General features: G+C 40.0%; 1 protein-coding gene across 3 annotated transcripts; it reads right to left on the bottom strand.

The window, feature by feature from the left end:
* Positions 1 to 1,442: 1,442 nt before the first annotated feature.
* Positions 1,443 to 20,591, bottom strand: DCUN1D5 (defective in cullin neddylation 1 domain containing 5). 3 transcript variants are annotated; one of them, XM_049778584.1, is made up of 8 exons: positions 20,318 to 20,591; positions 17,793 to 17,884; positions 12,838 to 12,908; positions 12,366 to 12,457; positions 5,766 to 5,874; positions 5,578 to 5,682; positions 4,004 to 4,106; positions 1,443 to 1,809 (listed from the first exon to the last, which is right to left on the bottom strand). In XM_049778584.1, exons 1-8 carry the CDS (start codon positions 20,401 to 20,403, stop codon positions 1,754 to 1,756), a joined length of 714 nt encoding a protein of 237 aa, XP_049634541.1. In that variant the 5' UTR covers positions 20,404 to 20,591; the 3' UTR covers positions 1,443 to 1,753. The 3 variants fall into 3 exon arrangements, with proteins under 3 accessions (XP_049634541.1, XP_049634543.1, XP_049634544.1); XM_049778586.1 differs by lacking the exons at positions 12,366 to 12,457; positions 12,838 to 12,908; positions 17,793 to 17,884; XM_049778587.1 differs by lacking the exons at positions 12,366 to 12,457; positions 17,793 to 17,884; positions 20,318 to 20,591 and having other exon boundaries at positions 12,838 to 12,906.
* Between the last annotated feature and the right edge of the window lie 784 nt (positions 20,592 to 21,375).

Below are 21,375 nucleotides of genomic sequence, written 5' to 3'. Positions count from 1 at the left end.
GGTCATCAAAGTATCACTTGTTCCATAATTTCATGTTTAGATAATAGAAGGCTTACCTTGCATGTGGCCAAGTCCAGTCTGATTCCTGACACCCCAGAAAGTCCCCTGAGCCCTGCCAGGAGTGATCCCTGAGCATAGAAAGCCAGGAGTAAGCCCTGAGCACCACTGAGTGTGGGCCCACAACAAAACAAACAAGCAAAAGCAAACAAAAAAGTCAAGCTTTACCATAAGTTCCTATAGAATATTTCTTCTATGGAGAAATAAATCTGTGTATTTCCCTCCACTCACACAAAGACATTAGAGATATTATTGAAGCCGTGCCCACATGGTGACCTGAACCAAGTAACATAGCACTGGAATAGTGCATGGTCTGGGAAGGAACATACTAGGAGCTCTGCTCCTAGTCCAAATGATGCCCTTTATGTGGACACATAAAGAGAGTCATAAAACTGATGACTATCAAGACCGTAATTATACCAATGTAAATGTGTTTACAAAAATATGCCTACTTCTCTCTCATGATCCCTAATTTTATTGCCGCCCCCTTTTTACATATACTGTATAAAATAATATAATCCCACATCCAAGGTTATTCTAATATATGCATAGGGCTCCCAGATAGTGCCCAGGAAGGTAAGGACTCACTCCCAGAAAACCTGACCCAGCCGTTGCCGTTAATTAAAGGTTAGTGCTCAGTCTGGCAGTATTTGGAGACAGGAGACTACATATATGTGGAGGTGTTTAAGGAACACACTGCGCCAGTGATGGAACGCAGGTCGTTGACACACAGAGCATGCGCTCTAGCCCTTTAAGCAATATGCTTGGTCCCTAAAATTCTTTTCATCAAATGAGCAAATGAACTGGCATTCTATTATAAAATGACAAAAGGATGTCAGATCTGTCTGACATAACCTCAGACAGATAACTTCATGATTAAAATTCTCTAAAGCGATTCTCTGATTACTAATATATGGACATTGCTCATAAAGACATACATGGAGCTTCTTAAACTCGCAAAAGATAAAATTTAAAATTCACATTGATATACATGCTATACTGATTTATGCTTTTTAATACTATCAATGGTTTAGAAATAACTGGACATAATCTGATTCTAAATTTCAGATTAGCACTTTATATCTTATATATAAAATATACTTATGCACACACATATCCATATCTATATCTATATGCAAAAAAGACAATGGCAGCTTTCACAGAAACCCAGAGTAAAATGGTGGAACAGTCACAATATTCAGAAAAGTTTCTCAGTAGCTACCTCACAGAATCATCACCCCCGAAGTCCAGGCCAACAGTGGCCCTCATCGGGCAGACGGTCGCTACACTGCCAAAGACCACTTAAAATTTTCAAAATTCCAAAAATGTCCAGTGAGACTCTCAAACACTGGAGGATTCATAAAAGTATCACCCTGACACTAGACTCAAGGGAAATCTTTCACTTTCAGGCCTTTGTCACAAATATGAATCTTTATTGTTCTGAAATAAATGTTATAAACATAACTCAAAAACAAATCAAACCAAACTTAATATTCAGTCTCGGGAGAGGGGTGGCTCAACGCCCATCACATGTAACAAGGAAACTTCCTTTCATAAAAAGGAGAAAACATGTACTGTGAGAAGTCTGTCTTTCACAGGAATGAAAACGAACCCTTTGGGTTTCTTCCTGCTCATCGCTTAGTTCGTATACATGTGGAAACCTAAAGGACTGCATTTTCTCTTCAGACAGCTTTCGCTATGATGTTTGGCGAACTTTTTGCCACTCAACAAACTCATCAAGAAGAACAGGCCCTAGAAACAAACAAATCACTTCGTTAGATTTGGTGAACTTTTGTGGTCTCTCCAACTCTGGAACAAACTTCCCAAGAGCTGAGTAGAATAGGACCCATCACACAGCCCATCTTTTTCTAATGATGGCAGTCACCACAAGTAGACCTCCAGCATCAATCTTTTCGATGTTCACAATCATAAAACCACCTTAAAAGAGCTTAGTATTTTGTTGTTGTTGTTGTTGCTTTTAGGTGTCACCCGGCATCGCTCAGGGTTACTCCTGGCTCTACGCTTAGAAATCGCTCCTGGCAGGCTTGGGGGACCATATGGGATGCCAGGATTTGAACCACCCTTCAGCATGTAAGGCAAACGCCTTACCTCCATACTATCTCTCTGGTCCCAGAGCTTAGTATTTTTATTTTTTGGTACACCTGACCAAAAAACTCAAGTGCTGGCTGAAGGGACTGTCACGTGATGACTTATAGTGTACAGTAACAGACACTAGTACAGCTCTGAACAACTAACAAGAACCTAGGAAATACTGGATGCTCTTCATACTGTATTATTTTAAAACTTTATATGTTAATAATGCTTTATTTAATACTGTGGGGTCCAAAGGCACTTGATCGACAGAATCCAGGTTAATAATTTAAACGAGCTACCTAGTTACTGGTTTTAAATGTAGAAAAATTCCTGGGGCTGGATGAAAGCTCACACAGCCTGACCTGATCACAGGCTTTTTATGTGAGGCCTGGGTTTCCTCCCCAAACGGAAATCAAACCAACCAAAGCAGGAAAAACTTGCTTGTCCTATTTATCGTAGAATACACACAATGCCTGGTGGTTTTCCAATTCTCTGGAGACATTTCTCTGCAGTAAGAAAATCAGCAGAGAAACAATTACTAGCTGGCAATTTAAAAAATTCTAGGTATTAGCATGCTGCGGTCCAGCAAACAGGAAAGCAAGTCCAGCATAAGTCATGAGTGGCTCATCTCAAGTTCATGTCTGGTTAGGTTTTCGATGTTGACTAGAGACACTAAGATCCACATCTTCAGGTTACGTTGCCTTTTGCCCGTTTTCTGCAGTAAGGTTGATTTCTTTCTTTTCTCTTTTTGTTTTTGGGCCACCCCTGGGATGTTCAAAAGTTACTCCTGGAGATGCGCTCAGAATCACTCCTGGCTCGGGGGACCGTATGGAACACTGGGGATCGAACCTAGGCCCATCCCGGTCAGCCATGTGCAAGGCAAATGCCCTACCGCTATGCTATTGCTCCGGCCCCACTAAGGTTTTTAAAATAACGGATGTTCTATCAATTTCTTTTTTTTTTTTTTTTTTAGTTTTTGGGCTACACCCGGCGGTGCTCAGGGGTTACTCCTGGCTATCTGCTCAGAAATAGCTCCTGACAGGCACGGGGGACCATATGGGACGCCGGGATTCGAACCAACCACCTTAGGTCCTGGATCGGCTGCTTGCAAGGCAAAAACCCGCTGTGCTATCTCTCTGGCCCATTATACCAATTTCTAAGTGTAAACTGCAATGCAGATATGGAGAAATAAGGTTATTCCTTTTTCTGCATTTTATTTCAATGTCACAGGACTAAGTCCTGTTTAACTTTCTGTTTAAAGGAATAAGCTTATCCAAATAATCCTTTGGAACATTAAATGATTCATAAAACTTAAGAACAGAACCTGAAAATATGTTAACTTGGCATATCTAACTAATCATTACTTCAAATTCTGGCTTCTCTACCATATATTTTATTTTATTTTTAACTTGAATAAGTGAAAAACTTAAGGTATTTCATACTTCATTTTTAGGGAGAAAGTTACTTTTACATTATTTTCCATATTAAAAAGTTCAACTTTTATTTTGCTTTCATGCTTTTTGTTTTTGGGTTACACCCGGCAGCTCTCAGGGGTCACTCCTGGCTCTACGCTCAGAAATCGCTCCTAGCAGGCTCAGGGGACCATATGGGATGCCAGGATTCAAACTACTGTCCTTCTGCATGCAAGGCAAATGCCCTACCTCCACGTTATCTCTCTGGCCCCTGCTTTCATGTTTTTAAAGTTTTTTACTGTACTTTATTTTCATGGTGCCTGTGATTGGATTCTCAACAGCACATGTGAGGTGTGTGCTCTGCCATAAAGCCATATTCCTGCTCCCCTTGTTTAGCAGCGTTAAGAATTTTATTTTCATAGAAAACATAATGTACTTACAAGCACCGTCTTCATCATAGTTACTAAGATCCGCATGGACTGTTCTGCTGAATTCTAATACATTGTACCATTGATCTTTGTTTATAACACGGTATTTTGATTGCTGTAGGAAGCAACAGATATCTGAATTATAAGACAAGCACTAGGGACACACATTACGGACATCTGACTTCTATAAATTTAGGCAGAGCTTTTTGCTTGACTTCTGAGCCACCCGTGGCAGTGCCTAAGGACTCCTCAGAGTAGAGTGGCTTAGAGCACCACAAGAATTAAGTTCAGGAACTTGCTAAAATCAGTTTTATGAGATCAAGTAATTCCAAAGCATACCCCTCCCCCCAAAAAACAAAACCAAAAACAAAAACAAAGAAAAGGCAAAAACCAAAACTAGTAAAAGCAACGGGGCAAAAAAAGACAGTATCTTCTTAAGATCACCACTGCCAATCATACCAGACATGTTCTAAAGAATATTTTTTCTTTTTTTCTAAGCCAAACCATATTCAGCTTTATTAAAGATACTTTCATAACCAATCATGATATAAAGAGTAACTTGTTTTTTTATAAAAATACTTGTTATACAAACTCAGTATACGGTTTTAGCAATCAATACATTCACGTATACTATTTTAGTCATCTTCTTACTTTGGAGAAGTAGACTGCTAAGCTTTACTCTATTTAAGTTGAGCGTAAGCAGAACAGGGAAAATGTTATCCCTCCAACTCATATGTGTATTTTCTGCCCGAGATCCTATCTAACAAAAAAAAACCTGACTTAGAAGCGAGAAAGTTGCTCGAGTAGCAATTCTTTTCTGCCATAAGACCAAGATAAATATTTTGTGTTAAAACTGTCTGTGCTGATGGGGCCAGGGAACACTATAGCCAGTAAAGTGCTGGCCTTGCAAATGGCCAACCCAGATCCAGTCTCAGACATCTTGTAAGGTCCTCCCTAGCACCATCAGGAGCAACTCTTGAGCATCACAAATGTGACCCCCACAAAACCACAAATAAAAATTGCTGAAAAGTAATTTCCTAGCATTTATTTTAGGAGGCAAAAGACTATGCAATTAAGTGTGCAAGGGAAAGAAGAAAAACATGTCGAGAAGGTAGCAGTGAACATGGACTTATTTCTAAAACTGGCAGCAGGCATGCACATTCTTCTTATTCTTCTTTGCTGTTGGGTACTGAACTAGGGCCTCATGCCTGAGAGGTCTGTGCTCTCCAGCTGAGCTACTTCCCCAGAGGGATATCTATTTAACAGATTAGTAAGTTGCATGATCAAGTTTTTGAAAAACAGTAACATTTTTCAGGGCTGCTCTGTGGGTCACAGTCCCCAAGCCCAGCACTTAGTAGCATTCTGCGTCCCCATTCTCTCCCTGTACCCCCACTACTAATCAGCGCTGCTGGTATCCAGGCACTTTGGGGGATAGCTCCAAAACCAGCAGAGCCTGGGTGAGCAATGAACTGTGAGTCTGCATTAACAGGCCAGGCACTGCTGGGAATAGCAGATAATGGCACCTCGATTAAGGTTATATTTATCAGATTAAACATTATTGTTTTCCAAATAAAAAACACACATACCTCTAGGTACTGGTAAAATACTGAAAACAGCGGCCACGTCCTCCCAAGCAGAAGAGCTAACATAGACTTAGCAGTATCGATATCAAGGCTTCTCTGATCTTTATCCTAAATTATAAGTAAAAAGTTTTCTAGGTACAGTCTCGAGATAGGAAATACAATAAATCAAAGGAAATAGAAATTATACCTACCCTTGCAAAATCAAAGGCATATCTGTAGATATTCTTAAATGCTGAAATATCATTCAACTGTGAGCGTAAAAAGTCAAATTTATTCTGTAATTTTTCTGTGCAATCACACCTTAAATTAAAAAACAAAATCAATTATGTAAACAAATATTAAATAAGAGGAATTCTTGGGTAATAGAAGGACTGTGTGCGTAAGGAAAAAAGTGAGTGCATTTATTAAGTTCTTTTAGATTTAAAATTCTATATATCAGAAATTTCAGATAGCAAACCTGCTGCCTTTTATCTAACAATATAATAATAGGGGGGTAAAAAGAAGCTTGGCAGTGAGAGTTCACTCTAAAGATACTCTTTAAAACAAAATCAATTCAACAAAACCACAAAAATTTCTTCAAAAATGTATTAAAACATAGAGCATATGAAATTAATCAGATCTGCATGACCTATTTCTTTTGCAAAGTCCGTAGGTAAGACTTTATAAATGTTATTCTAGAAGACAATAAATAAGTCACACAGCTAGGATGCTCACACATCTTCACTAGCCTTTGCTCTTACTGGGTTGATGTGTCCCAAACTGAGCAAGGAGCAAGGCAGAGGACATCTACAACTGGATCAACCAATCTCACTTACATCTAACATATTCACTTAATGGCCAAAGTCCCCCTTGTTTTCCCTGAGAAGGGGAGCAAAGAAAAGAGGTCCACCAGAGCACAATAGTTTAGCTGATGGAATATGTCAAATCAAGGACATAATAAAGACCCCAAACCTGTGCCCATTTTCCTTTTTCATGTTGAAGGGCTAGCTAGGGGACTTCGGACCCCAAATCCGAATTCTAACACTATTCCCAACTACACTTACTCCAAGAACTTGTTTCCTGTTATGGTTAGATTTTCTTTTTTTGTTTTTGGGTCATACCCAGCAGTCCTCAGGGGTTACTCATGGCTCTGCACTCAGAAATCGTTCCTGGCAGGCTCGGAAGACCATATGGGATGCTGGGATTCAAAGCAGATTCCATCTTGTGATGGCTGTGTGCAAGGCAAATGTCCTGCCGCTATGCTATCTCTCTGGCCCTGAGATTTCTGATTAATAAACAATCACTGAATGTTTTCATGCAGAGTACGAGGCTAGATTAGAAAGCAGTCCACACACACACATAATGCAGAAGGCCAGGGCCACCCCAGTACTACCTCAGCAGTAGCCTTTGACCACTGCCAGGTGTGATCCCTCTAGGGAAGAACACTCTTCTAGTACTATCCACAGGGAGCACTATTTGTCTGCAGTAATTCTAAAATAGATGTCTGACTGGTATAACGCAAGTCATGAATCCCAGTTCTAAATCTTCATGCTTCTAAGATGTTCTCTTGTGTAGAAATCTCTAAATGTCAAATGTATACAGTACCAAGCCTAGGAAAACAAGATTTATATGCTAGGGAGTCTGGGCACAAAGAATACAGAGCAGCTTTCCCTTGAAAACTGAATTTCATGCAATACAAGCCTTGCTATCTGCCTGCTGCCAACAGGCTTAACAATGCATCACGGTGCCTAGGATTATATGTTTCCTTAAAGTACATGGCAGCTCCACAGGTGACAGTTCTTATCACTCCTGGTTGCTGATTATTTTCCTTAATTTATTGGGTTTAGGATCTGTGGTCTGTTTCTTCCTAATAAATACTCTGGGTTTCAGGACATTGCTTTCTTGCATTTCCAGACTTCCCACAGAATTTGCTGCTTTTAAAGGGTTGAAGGCATACATGTTGGGATTCCTGAATCCGTTTCTCCCTACGTGTGTGTGGATTATTTCCTAAATCGAAATTTGCTTCCAGACCCGTGTCTCTCCAGTATCCTAGCTTTAGAATCAGAGGCTTAATTCTAGAAGGAACATTTTCTAAAGACTGTTTTGTTGTATTTTATTCAGCATTTACATAAGAAATTATTTCTTTGCCAATTAATTTGCAGATGGGGATCCAAATTTGAGTAAGTCAGCTGTTGAATTAGTCTAGCTCCTTAAGATTATGCAAATAAAATGTGTTAGTGCAGAAAACAGTATAATTTATTTATTTGCAATCCATTATGTATTATTTCAATAAGTGGTTTGTTTTTAAAAAATATTCTTTATGTGAAAAATAGAGCTCTAATAAAAGTAAAAAACTTTCTAAGTTTTTAGACCTAAGTACTACCAGAAGATACGCAAAATGAACGAACTTTCAGGTATGTTACCACCCGCATCAGACATGGCTTTTGCCTTCCTGGTGCAGTGCCTAATTTTCCTCTTAAGAATTATCTGCCAAAAGGCTCGTTCAGAGAAGTCAATCATTGACCCTTTGCGTGGATTATTGGCTATAATTCTGACACAGCTGTGACATTACATTTTCTCTTTATTTGAATTTTGTCTCTTTAGCCACTACAGAAATTCGGCCTTAGCTATCTTACAGACTTTAAAAGAATTTCAGCACCAAAGCAAGCTGCTAGAAGTTCCCTGCTGGCTTAGTATATTTGCAACTTAAAGTCCAGCCCGCTCTCTCTTTCTGTCAGCCTTCTCACTTCTTTTTTTTTTTTTTTTTTTTTTTTTTTTTGGTTTTTGGGTCACACCCGGCGGTGCTCAGGGGTTACTCCTGGCTGTCTGCTCAGAAATAGCTCCTGGCAGGCACAGGGGACCACATGGGACACCGGGATTCGAACCAACCACCTTAGGTCCTGGATCGGCTGCTTGCAAGGCAAACACCGATGTGCTATCTCTCCGGGCCCCAGCCTTCTCACTTCTGAAGGCCAAGTCAAAACATAGTATCTTCAAGACAATGGTCTTCTCTTTCTGCCTTTGAACATCACAGCAGAATGATTTCAATCTTGGAAACTCTCCCTGTCACTTTGAATACCTGCTTGCAAACAGGTTTGGTTAGAGCAGAATTAGATTATTTCACTAGGTATAATTATTGTATCCCTTTCTTTAGTGTTATTCTCTTTCTATTACCAGATCATAGGAAGTGGGTCTTAGCCCCTAGCTAGAATACTATTTCCCTCAGGTTAAGAATATTTGTTATCAGGAGTAAACCGGGATTTCCTGCTATCCCTCAATTTACATCAGTAAAGACGCCTAGGGCCAGGAACTTCTTTGATATGTAAGAATTCAGTCTTCCTTTTATCCTCTAACTCCTAACTGAAACCTATTCTATTCTAAGGCTACAAACTACCTAAAGCTATGTGTATTTGTTCTAAAATCAAATAATGTACATTGCATTCCTTTCATGTTACGACTGCCTCTTTTTCCCTTTATATACTCCCTTTCCAAAAGATTAAATTTGTCCCACTCCTGCCAGAGATGTGTTGACCCCACACATATTGCGTGTGGTATCATTATTTCATATTTCATATTCGTCCGCCTTGTGTACCCATTTATTCCCAGTGAGGATTATCTGACCCACTACTAAGGTTTTGCTTAGGGATGCAAACACGTCTGCAGCACAGGTACAAACTTAGAACCTGGACATTAAGTCGCTGTGGCTTCCCTAGGGGGTTGTTTATGAATGAAGAGGCAGGCAGGGCTGGAGTGATATGACAGCGAGGAGGGCATTTACCTTGCAGGGAGCCAAACTGGATCTGATCCCCAGCATCCCATGTGGTCCTGCAAGCCCACTGGAGTAATTTCTGAGTGTAGAGCCAGGTGTATCCCGAGTACCGATAGGTGTGACCCATAACAACAACAAAAACCCACCCCTAAATGAAAGAGGGCGATAGAGCTTCATTCTGGTTCTAACTCCTAGGCTCTTTATCTGGAATTAAACCTATTCTGTAAATTTCCCCTATGTGTCTTAGGACTGTCTCCTTTTCTTTCTCAAGACTCTGCTCACAATCGCTTTGAAAACACTTTCCTTTATCTCGAATCCTAAACATTTTAATCATTCCTCAAGGCTTTCATTCCAGTTCAATGCGATAGGTATCACTGTCACTCTGTGATAAGGAAATGGACCTTCTTCGCATGTGTTACATGAGCACCTGTCACTCTGCCCTGGATTTATGGTCCTCTGGTACCTCCTCCCCTGCCCTCTTAGGGGGGCACTGGACCATAGGAACTATGCTGTGGGCATCACTAGCATCACCAGAAAGAACAGAGCTTTAATGATGCGGCCATTTACTCTAAGTCCACGGAATTAAATCTGACTTGAAGAGACATTAGACTGTTATTAAATTCTAATGAAAAGCACAACAGAGCAAAAATACCTGGAACCAGCAATTATATCCCATAAATGATCATTTCCCAACCCAGTTATATAAAAGTCCATAGCCATATATTCGTTAGCATAAAACATAATTCAGTTACAGATATCTTTATAAACACTTTTATGTAAAAACTATCTTAAAAATGGTTAAGTAGTATACTTTCATATAGACTTGCAAAAATCACGATTATTAAAGTTCATTGTGGTTGATATTATTTTTTATTTGGGGCCACACCTGGCGGTCTTCAGAGCTACTCCTCACTCTACATTTAGAAATTACTCTTGGCAGGCTCAGGGGACCATACAGGATGCTGGGGATTGAACCCCGATTAGCTGTATGCAAAGACAATTGCCCTACCTCCTATGATATTGTTCCAGTATTTTATGTTGTAACTACCAATTGTTTCTATTCTTTTACCTGAGCTGAATAACATTTTCCAAAGGGTTCATTTAACATGAATCAACAGTTAAAAGTTTTAGCATATACTTAGAACTGTGGCTGGAGATTTTCAAAGGCCTGCTGCTCCCCAGGATACAGAGCTGGAGAGCCTCTGAACGATCTCTGCAAGCTACTCTCATCTTTACAAAAACACATACTGATTCTTCAGTGTCTCTCATATATGTTGATCTACTTTATTTCTATTAAGTTTTTCCTTATTTATTTATTTATGTATGTATGTATGTATGTATGTATGTATGTATGTATGTATGTATGTATGTTTTTGAGCCACACCCAGAGGCACTCAGGGGTTACTCAAGGCTCTGCACTTAGAACTTGCTCTGGGCAGGCTCAGTGGACTATATGGGATACCGGGAATTGAATCCAGGTTGGTTGCATGCAAGGCAAATGCCCTACCATTGTGCTATGACTCTAGCCCCTTTTTCCTCTTTTAAAGAAGATTCAGTAGGAATAAACTTAGCCAACAAATAACAGGGTTGGGAAAGGGACTCAAGGATATGGCACAGGGATGAGAGCTGAGTTCTGTCTTGGATGCAATAGAGTGATTTTCCTTCACACAAATAGCAATCTACCGTACGAATTAAAACAGCAATTTTACAGCAACTGTGGGCATCGGAGAGTAAATATCTAGCAGAAAGTTCTGGATTCATTTGAAGAGTGACTTGCTTTAATTTGTGTAACCTCCTATAAGCTATGGCAACAGGCAGAATGCTCATTGTTTAGTGATTCCTGAGTGCAGAGACACCTTTAGACATGGCTGGGTGTGGCCCCCCAAAAAGTTCAGTTCCATATGAACAATATGCTTAAAAAATAAGGTATTCTGAAATTTAAGAACAGGCAGAGTTAAGAAATAGGTATATTAAAAGGATAACCAGTAGAAAATAATGTAGCAAATCCCATTTTTGTTCAAAATATTAAAAATTAATGCTTACTCTAGGATGATAATAGTAGCATCTATGTAGATGCTGGGAATATGACGTGGATTCCTTAACAGAAAGTATTTTCACAGTACAATGGGTAGGGCACTTGTCTTGCACAAGGCTGACCCAGGCTCTATTCCTGGTATCCCACATGGTCCCTGAACCTACTAGCAGTCAGACCTGAGCATCATCAGGTGTGGCCTCAAAATCAAAAAGAGTATGCAATTAAAAAATAGCAAAAGAGCATAGAGCCTGGAGCGACAGCACAATGGGTAGGGCGCTTGCCTAGCATGTGGCTAATCTGGGTTCGATCTCCGGCATCCCATATGGTCCTCTGAGCACACTAGGTGTGATTCCTGTGCTCAGAGCCAAGTCTAACACCCTTGAGCACCACGAGGTGTGGCCCAAATTCAAAAATAAATAAATAAAAACTGTCAGAAAGGTGCATGAAAGATAGAAACAAACATTTCTACCTTTGTTCCTTTCTGGCTAAAAAGAATTCTGGAAAATGTCATGTAATTATCTTCAAATCATTTATTAACTGAATAACAAACTGAAGAGGAAGTCCCAGAGCTTGAGAACAGCTCAGAGCAAACTCCTTAGCAGAATTCACACTAAACTCTCCCACTGTTCCATCAACTTGTGAGTAACAATCTCATGGACCTAACTCAACTACTTGGAGAAAATGATTTATTTTGTCTGTTTATTTGCAGCGCTGGGGACTGAACTAGGGCTTCACACACGCAAGGAAAGCAAGGGCTCTATTAGGAGCTATTCCAGGCTGAGTCAAGGGCTTCTTAAAAAGGACCGTACTGTTGATTTCTTAAGCGTATTAAAAAATGGGTAAATATTTATTTTGTCAAAATCACAATATAAATTTTCAACCTGACTTATAGATAAAACCAGTTTGATTTTTATTAAGGCTAAAACTTTACTCCTGAAAATTATGAAGCACAAAATATCAAGATCTTCAAATAGGTCATCATATTTGTTTTTGAAAAAAATTTCTTACTGTAATGAAGTCATCCCCTTTAACCATTCTTCCTTGGTAAAAAATCCCATGCTTTCAGCCTCCAATTTCCACGCTAAAACTAACATAATAATCTGGAAAGAACAGAACATAAAGGATAGGGGAAAAGTCAGCATAGAGACAAACATGATTGTATATATCATGGAGAGCATTTTACACAAGTTCTACCCTTCAACTATTAAAAAGAATAATCCCTGGGATTATATAGTATAAAGAAATGGCCCAATTTCTTAAATGCAAAGGTTCTATTACCTTCTAAAAGAATCTTTCATGCTATTATACATGACACTTCTTTGTATCAAGAACAGGTGCCCAATTTAAGTTCACTAAAAATACCCTACATGAAAACCTACAATATGAAACATGAACAAAGTTTTCATGTGTCCCAACTGTTAGAGACATATAAATATGCTACCCCCACTTATATTCTCCTCTACTCGGAAATAAAACATACATTTTCAGGTTCAACACCAATGTCTTCACAAAACTTTTCCATTCCTTCTGGCCCTACAACTTCATCAGGACCTTCAAAGACAAAAATAATTCATAGTTTGTTACAATTTAGTATCCATGTATAAGTAGAAGCCAATGTACTAACGTCATTTATAAAAAACACTTTTCACAAATAGTTCATCTTGAATTTTGACATTATCTTTGATGAAGTGGAAACACTTGTGAAAATAAGGGAACAAAAAGTGAAGTGGCCTTATTGTCACTAAGTTATAGAGGAACTTGGACCCGTCTCGTAGGAAAGTATCTACTGAAGAAAATGTTTTTTAGCAATTTAGCACTTTATAAAAAATAAATAGGGAGCTTCTCTATTAATATGTGACATTATCAAGTTAAAGTGCATGGTAGCATCAAGGGAATATCTTACTCAAGTAGTCTCTATTTCTTTTTTAAAGAATTTAATATAAATTTGTATAATGATGAATATGAAAATGATGTAAGGAAATTAACTAATATATTCCAATTTCAGAAAGAGGAATTTTCCATATCATCTTTATTCTAAATCAGCAAAGCATCAAAAGTTCAATCCCCAATTAATTTGTCTACCATCTGTTGAAAATTACTGATAAATTTAGCAATTCTTCTATTTTTTTCTTATCAGATACCTAAAATACAGTCGGAACTAATGTAACTAGGCTAAAACGAATACGAAGAGCATGAAATGCGATATAAGTAAATTGATTACACTGGAATTTTCAAAATGAAGTCCTAGTAACTTTCAAGTATGCCTGAAGACCTTCTGTGTTCATTTCTTACGGGCTGAAAAAGAGTCCAGAGCTTTAGAAAGCATCTGCTAGACCAGGGCCATTCAGGTGACATTTTACATCACGAGTTCACGAAGACCCCATGAAGCCAACACCCTAAGCTTTAGCCTAACAAAGAGAGCAGCCATCTATTGCAGTAGCCAATACATTGCTGTGCAGTCAGATCCAGACCAAAGATGTCAACATATTGTCTGGCACAAATTTCTTCTTAAACGTTTTAGTTTAGGAGAATTCTACAATTATGTATTCCAAGAGTTGTTATAAAAAGGGAAACTGGTGCTAAGAGAAAATTTTTACTTCCTAATACTTGGAAGGTCTCTACATGAAAATGTGCTAATGCTGCCATTTAAAAGGCACACATATTCAATAAAGCTGTTATACGAAATAACTGAGTAGTAAAAATATATATGGGATGAGGAAAGTAAAAGTAACAGTGGTGGAGGGTGGAATGATAGTACAGAGGGTGAGATGATTGCCTAGCACACAGCTGATGAAGGTGCAATCCCAAGTATTCCAAAAGGTTCCACAAGCCCCGCCAGGGGTCAGGAGTAAACCCTGAGTGCTGCCCCAAGCTACAATTTACATTGAGGGTCAAGGACTAGTACTGGGGTTAGGGCACATGACTTTATGCTTAGAGCCCTGGGTTTGATGGGGAAACTTTATAGCCTGAGCACTTTAAAGATCGAGCACTGAGCCATCAGGCCTGGCTGGTGCAGTATCACTCTGAGTGGCGGCTCCTGGACTCCATGAGCACCCTTGGGTCTTCCGCACAGCCAAAATAATCACCTAACATAATGAGAGAAAAAGCATTTTAAGTAAATAGGAAATGTTCTGAAATGTTCTTTCCTTTTTGGGGGACTAGCGGGGCAGGTGCGGGGATTGGGAAACAGAAGAGATCAAATTTGGGTAGACTGTGTGCAAGGCAAGTTCCTAACCCACTGACTCTCCCCTTAAAGTTTTCTAATACAACAAGCAGGCCGACTTGCCCTTGAAGCAGCAATCATTCAGATAGAAGAAAAAAAATCAAAGAATTATAGAGAAATATTTAGAAATATTGTATTTGTATTTATCTTATATCCATGTTTATAAGAAATATAACAGAATCACTAGAAATTGGATTAGTAATCAAAATTTTGTTAAAGTCAAATGGTTAGACATACATTTATTTTTTGACTTGGCAAAACAGTGTAAGTAGCAACTGATTTAAATGTATAACAAGGTCTATACCTGTTTTCTTTTCCTTAGTCACCTATTATACTTTTTGAAATTTATTTCTTCAGTAAAATTATTTCCAGGATAAAACTTGCGAAGTCAACTAGTTTTCAAGCCAAGGATTGGTCTGCACTTAATCTAAGAAACTACAAAAACGTTCAATTCTCTGGACTAGTTCACACTCCTCTACCAGCTGGATACTTTACTAGGACTAAGCATTCTATTCTAGTTTAGATTCTTTATCAGACTTTAAAGTGCCTTTTCATTTTTTTATGTTTTTGTTTGTACTGAGCTCAGAATATAATGAAATATTTTCTAATCTCACTATTGCTAAAGAATGAGAAATCTGGGGCTAGAGATAGTACGGCAGGTAAGGGGTTTGCCTGTATACATACAGCTGACTAGGGTTCTATTTCAGACAACTCATATGTTGCACCTGAGCCAAGCCAGGAGTGAGTAACCTTGCCAGGATTAAGTCCTGAGAACACACTGGTGTGCCACCTCTACCCACCCACCTCCCTCCCCCCCCAAAAAAAGAAAAAAGAATGAGAGGTGAAAGGGCAAAACCAAAGTCATGGTACATGTTGTCTTCTCTCATTAATACAAACTGACACATCAATGTATTCATGAGATAAATGACAAAATATTTAAAAACAAAACACCATTTTGTTTTATAAGAATTAAGAAATGTTAAAAATGCTATATGGAGGTCCTCCAAGCAGGGCATCAGAGCATCATAGCAAATGCTCAGAAAAAAACGTGGATCAAAGAACGATAGAACAAATCTCACAGGATGAGGGGAAATACAGCTAATTTTGAAACAGTGATAAAATGCATAACCAATAAACTGATCTGTAATCCATGTTTCTAATAATAATAATGCCAATCTTAATTCTATTCTGGTACACAACTGAATGTTAATAAACTGTTTACATGAATAATCTCAGTAGGAACAGTTATTTCCTCACTTTAATTAAGACCACCCCCATTTTGAGAAAGAACAGTTACAGTGAACTGGCAAAGTACTGGTTTCTCTGGAGCACTGAGTTTTGCCCTTAAGTTATCAGAGATGCCTTCCTGACTCACCCTATTTTAAAATCCAGCCAACTTCTACTTTCAGTCTACATATTTATTCCCTTGATAATCCTTCTTTCTCTAATTATCCTACCCCTAACCTATTTACGTACCTTCTTTTATGCTAGAAGCAAAATCCCTGGAGAGCAGAACTCTTAGCAAAACTGTCCACTCATCTCCCTAGCACTTGGCTCAATATCTGGTACACAGGGAGGGCTCCATCAATATTTATTAAAGGATCACTCATGAGTGACAGAAGATAAAAGTAAACTTTAGTATACTTACTAGTCTTTTCTTTGTAAAGGAAGATGCCCTGAGCATACTTTAACAGAATAGTTCTAGGGAAAAATTACGTAACTAGCACAATTCCTATAATATAGATAGAAATGATTATGCAGGATACTACAAATGTACACAATAAATTAAGTAATTAGGATTTTTTGCTAAATGGGAAGAACCTGAAAAAAAGTCGAACACATCAGAAAAGGTTTACTAATTTTATGAAATTTACTAACTTTTATTAGTGAAATGAATGGTCTGCTGATTTTCTATCTTGCATACAGTTAAGACAAGCATTTTGAATAATAGGTCAAATTTTAAATGGAGGCCAGTCAGGAAATAAATTTTTTAAATTAAAATTGGGTTAGTGGTTGTCTTGAGATACCAGTAACAGAAGGTTTTCTGGTAGAGGAAAGTAAAATGTGCTTTATGACTCAACAATTTTTAAATCATACATTGGGATTACTTACAATGATCAAAACAGCGATGTCCTTGTGCCCCTGAAGTTTTACTTTCTGTTGTTAGACTCAACTTACCTTAACTTTAACATTAAGTAAAATGCCTAGATCCACTATTTAATTTTAAACAGATACTTCAAAAGTAACAATAATAAACAGGAAAAAAATACTAGATAAACAGATGGAAATCAAGAAAGGGGGATTTAAAGAAGTTGAAAACCATTAATTTCGAAAGTCCAGTTCATGGAAAGAGAAAAGTGTTCACATATGCTAGGAAAGGAGCGAGCATTCCCCCTTCCTGCCTCTCCCTCGGCTGGCTTGCCGACTTTCCTTTCCTTTTGAAACTCACTACAGCCATACCCAAGATAGTTCTTCCACCTAGAGGATGCTGGCCAGATTATCTTCTTCAAGAGATGTGGGGCACAGAAGGATTGGTCATGGACTCCTTTAGCAACTACCAGAGCATCTTCCAAAAGAAGCATTTATTTGATCACATTACTGAGTGCACTTTTTCACGATAATATCTCAAGTCGAAGTCAATGGCTAAAAACACAATGATTAATGATTGTGAATGATATCAGTCTGGGTTTTACATCTTTCCTTTGTCATTCCAGCTTCAGAAAAATTGGAAAAGAATACTGGAAAGTATGAATATAAAGTAATGCTTTATTACTATTTTTGGACTATCAACTAACTGCACATTAGTAAATTTTTTGCTTATAAATGTTTCACACCTTCCATTAAATATAGACAGAATTATACAGTTAAAGAAATAGATTAGCCATAGGGGCTGGAGAGAAAGTTCAGAGGGTAAGGCACTTGACTTGCCTTGAACGAGACCAACCTGGGTTTTATTCTGGGCCTCCCATAGGGCAATTGAGCCCCATCAAGAGTAATTCCGGAGTGCAGAGCCAGGAATTAGCTCCGAGTACTGCTGTTAGTGGCCTCGAAACAAACAAACAAACTCTTAGATTGACCCAAATCCTGTCTTGACTTCCGATCCCAGGATATGGTACTAATATACAGAAGCCCTGCAATAAATCGTTTGTTAAATGAATGAACCAAAAGTTTGAAAGCATGTGACTGATATCTTCTTATATTAGTTTCATTACCTGCATACTCATAAAACCAAGCCAGGCACTTCTTGCTTGAAAAATGTTCCTCTCCACTTATTAGTCTAGCAGGGGGTTGGGATCTGCAATAGCTTAAAAAACACACAAATGCCTAAGAACTACTGCAATTTGTACTAAACAAAGCCTTAAAAAAAAAAAAAAAACAGTTGGTGTTATATAGGGAAAAATGAATTTGCAATTTGGAATAGCAATTTATACAGGAAGAATTTTGATTAGCAAAATCCAAATGCTACTTTTACTGTGCTCACTGTAAGATTCCAAAAGTAACAACTAAAATCTTTTCCCCCAGCTCTCAAAGATCTCACAGAAGCTGAATTGATGACTTCAATACAGAATTGATAGTCCGTAAGCATAAATCTTTAATTCTTCTCCTCCCATATAAGTTGTATCTGTGTAACAAACATATGGTTGAAAAACAAATCTTGTTTTGATATTTCAAAAAGTTCCAAATGAAATTGTTTATCATCATCTACTAAGCTAAATTTAAAGTCAGCAGATGATAATTTAAAATAGCCCTAAAGGAAAATAATTATAGTACAACGAATCAGGTCAAAACCATTCAGTTCTGTAATCCATTTATCTTTTCACTAGAAGTTGGGAATCCTTAAGTGTTCTGTAGACCTTGAACTTCAGAGAGAGAGCCTTGTCTCAGGAAGCTCGGAAAGTCACATTTCCACAACACAGAATAGCTGTCAAATTATACTGCTATTTGACAAACGCAAAATGAGGGCAAGAATTTAAGTTTTTAAGTTGACTGAGCAAAATATTATACCTGCGCTTTAATTATACTGACTGCTCAGTTATTCTAAGAGATACAGTGATACATTATGAATTTAAGGTGTCTAAAAAAAGCATAATGAGCTAATGTGCATGTTTCATTTCATAAGGAGCAAGACAAGCAACTAACCATGCCCCAGTATGAGTTACCAGGAGCATGAGCACTATTTTACACAGTAATTGCTCAAGACAAAAAATATGAGTGTGTGTGTGTGGGGGGCAATTACAAAACGGAATACGCAGACTTAAGGCAGCCACCTACCTTGCACTTTAAGTAGCTTTTTTTTTTTTTTTTTTTTTTTTTAAATCTTTAAGTAAGGAGGGCTGTATCATGAGCTCGTCTTTAGAATGCTGCCTGGGCCTCTTTTTTAAAAGTATGATCTGGGGGCCGGAGAGATAGTATGGAGGTAAGGCATTTGCCTTTCATGCAGAAGGTCATCGGTTCGAATCCCGGCGTCCCATATGGTCCCCCGTGCCTGCCAGGAGCAATTTCTGAGCCTAGAGCCAGGAATAACCCCTGAGCACTGCCGGGTGTGACCCAAAAAAACCACAAAAAAAAAAAAAAAAAAAAGTATGATCTGAAGTTGTCAAATCCAGTGCCAGCCAGTGACCCCAGTGAAAGACACTCCACCCCCCACCTCAATGACAGAGATTTTCCTTAGCACATATAGATGGCTATGCAGCTTCAATGACAGGTTCTAGGGGGACCACAGAGACTCAGCTCAGCTGTTTCTTCCAAGACCCCAGACCCCAGGGGGTGTGGGTGGGGTAGCTGAGAACACCCTACTGGGAGGGAGGGGGGGGGAAGAAGGGGAGAAAGAAAGAGAGGGGGAGAAGGGGAGAGGTGTGTGTGTGTGTGTGTGTGTGTGTGTGTGTGTGTGTGTGTGTGTGTGTGTGTGTGTGCTGGGAAGACCCTACTTAGCAGGTGTGTGTGTGTCTCCAAGGCTGTGTGCACACAACTGGTGTGTATGTGTGTGTGTGTGTGTGTGTGAGTGTGAGAGAGTGAGAGAGACCCTACTTGGAGAGGGGTGTGTGTGTGTGTATGTTTGTGTGTGTGTCCCTACTTGAAGAGGGTGTCTGTGTGTGTGTCATCCTACTTGAAGAGGGGTGTGTGTGTGTCTCCAAGGCTGTGTGCACACCGCAACTGGTGTCTGTGTGTGTGACCCTATTTGGAGAAGGGTGTGTGTGAGACCCTACTTAGAGAGGTGTGTGTGTGTGGTGGGGTAAACTGGCAAGGACAGACCCTGCAAGAGTCGGGGGGACACCTTACTTGGAGTTTTTGGGGTGTGAGACCCTAGAGAGGGGTGTGTGTGTGTGTGTGTGTGTGTGTGTGTGTGTGTGTGTGTGTGTGTGTGGTGGGGGAAACTGGCAAGGACAGACCCTGAAAGAGTCGGGGGGACACCCTGCTTGGAGTTTTTGGGGTGTGTGGTGGTGGTGGGGAAGACTGGCAAGGTGAGGCCCTGCGTGAGTGTGTGGGGGGGGCTAGCAAGAAGCGGGCTGGGGGTGGGGTCACACACCCTACTTGGAGATCTTGGGGTGCGTGTGTGGTGCCGGTGGGGGAGACTACCACGGCCAGGCCCTGCCAGAAGCGGGTGCGAGTGCACAACCAGGCGTGCAGGCACCGACTGTCAGCTCCCCCCCCCAAAACACACACCCCAGAGCAGCAGCCGCCGCCGCCGCCGCCTGCCCCAGAGCCCCGTGCGGGGCGGCGCGGGGCGACGAGGTACCTGGAGATTTTACACTTTTTGAGGCCGGCGTCGTCCGCCGCGCCCGCGGCCCCGGGGGGCGCTTTCCTCTTCTTCTTCACCGGCATCTCCCGCCGTCCCGCCGTCCGGGGCGACTCCTCGGGGCCGGCTGGCGCGCAGCACGGCGCAACGGCGCGGTCCGCTTCGGTTCGATTCGGCCCCGTTTCCTTCCAAGCCGGCTACGCCACGGAGCGGCTCCACGCACGCCTCGGAGCCACGGACGCCATCTTGGAGCTCCGAGCCGGTGGGGCGGGCTGACCCGGAAGTGACACCGCGCGCCGGAAGTGACGGCACGCGAGGCAGGGGGAGCGTCGCGCCGGAAGTGACGTGGTCCTAGCAGGCCTTGGGGAATGGTGGTGTGTGAGGCCTCGGGGATTAGAGGCTGATGGACCTCTGGTGCTTTGTCTCCATACGCCCACCCCAAACCCCCAAAATACAGTGTGGTAAAAACACACCAAGGGGTGCCACCAACTAAGAAGGACTCTGAATCTTAAAGAATTGGAATCTTCCAATGGGAATCTCCAATTCCCAGTCTTCCTATCAAAAATTTCAGATCACTTTTTAGTTGACCAGTGTTTTTCAACCTTTTTTTGTGCAAAGACACATTTCTTTTTCCTTCATGGAAAAAGGAAAATCACTAGGCACACCACCACTAGAAAATGTTAAAAAAAAAATTAACTCTAAGAAAATAAAAGAAGGGGCCCGGAGAGATAGCACAGCGGTGTTTGCCTTGCAAGCAGCCAATCCAGGACCAAAGGTGGTTGGTTCGAATCCCGGTGTCCCATATGGTCCCCGTGCCTGCCAGGAGCTATTTCTGAGCAGACAGCCAGGAGTAACCCCTGAGCACCGACGGGTGTGGCCCAAAAATCAAAAAAAAAAAAAAAAAGAAAAGAAAAGAAGAAGAAAAATTTAACTCTGTGCTATAGATAGCACAGACTATATATAAAGTAATTCCCTTGAGCAGGAACCAAATAAACACAAATAAATTATTTATTAAAGTATTTTATAAAATTTAAATTAAATTTTAACTTAAATTTTAA

This window comes from Suncus etruscus, chromosome 8 (genome assembly GCF_024139225.1).
Source record: "Suncus etruscus isolate mSunEtr1 chromosome 8, mSunEtr1.pri.cur, whole genome shotgun sequence".
In the NCBI taxonomy this organism is placed as follows: domain Eukaryota; kingdom Metazoa; phylum Chordata; class Mammalia; order Eulipotyphla; family Soricidae; genus Suncus; species Suncus etruscus.
Note: the sequence above shows the minus strand (reverse complement) of the source record. Positions and strands in the feature narration are given on the sequence as shown.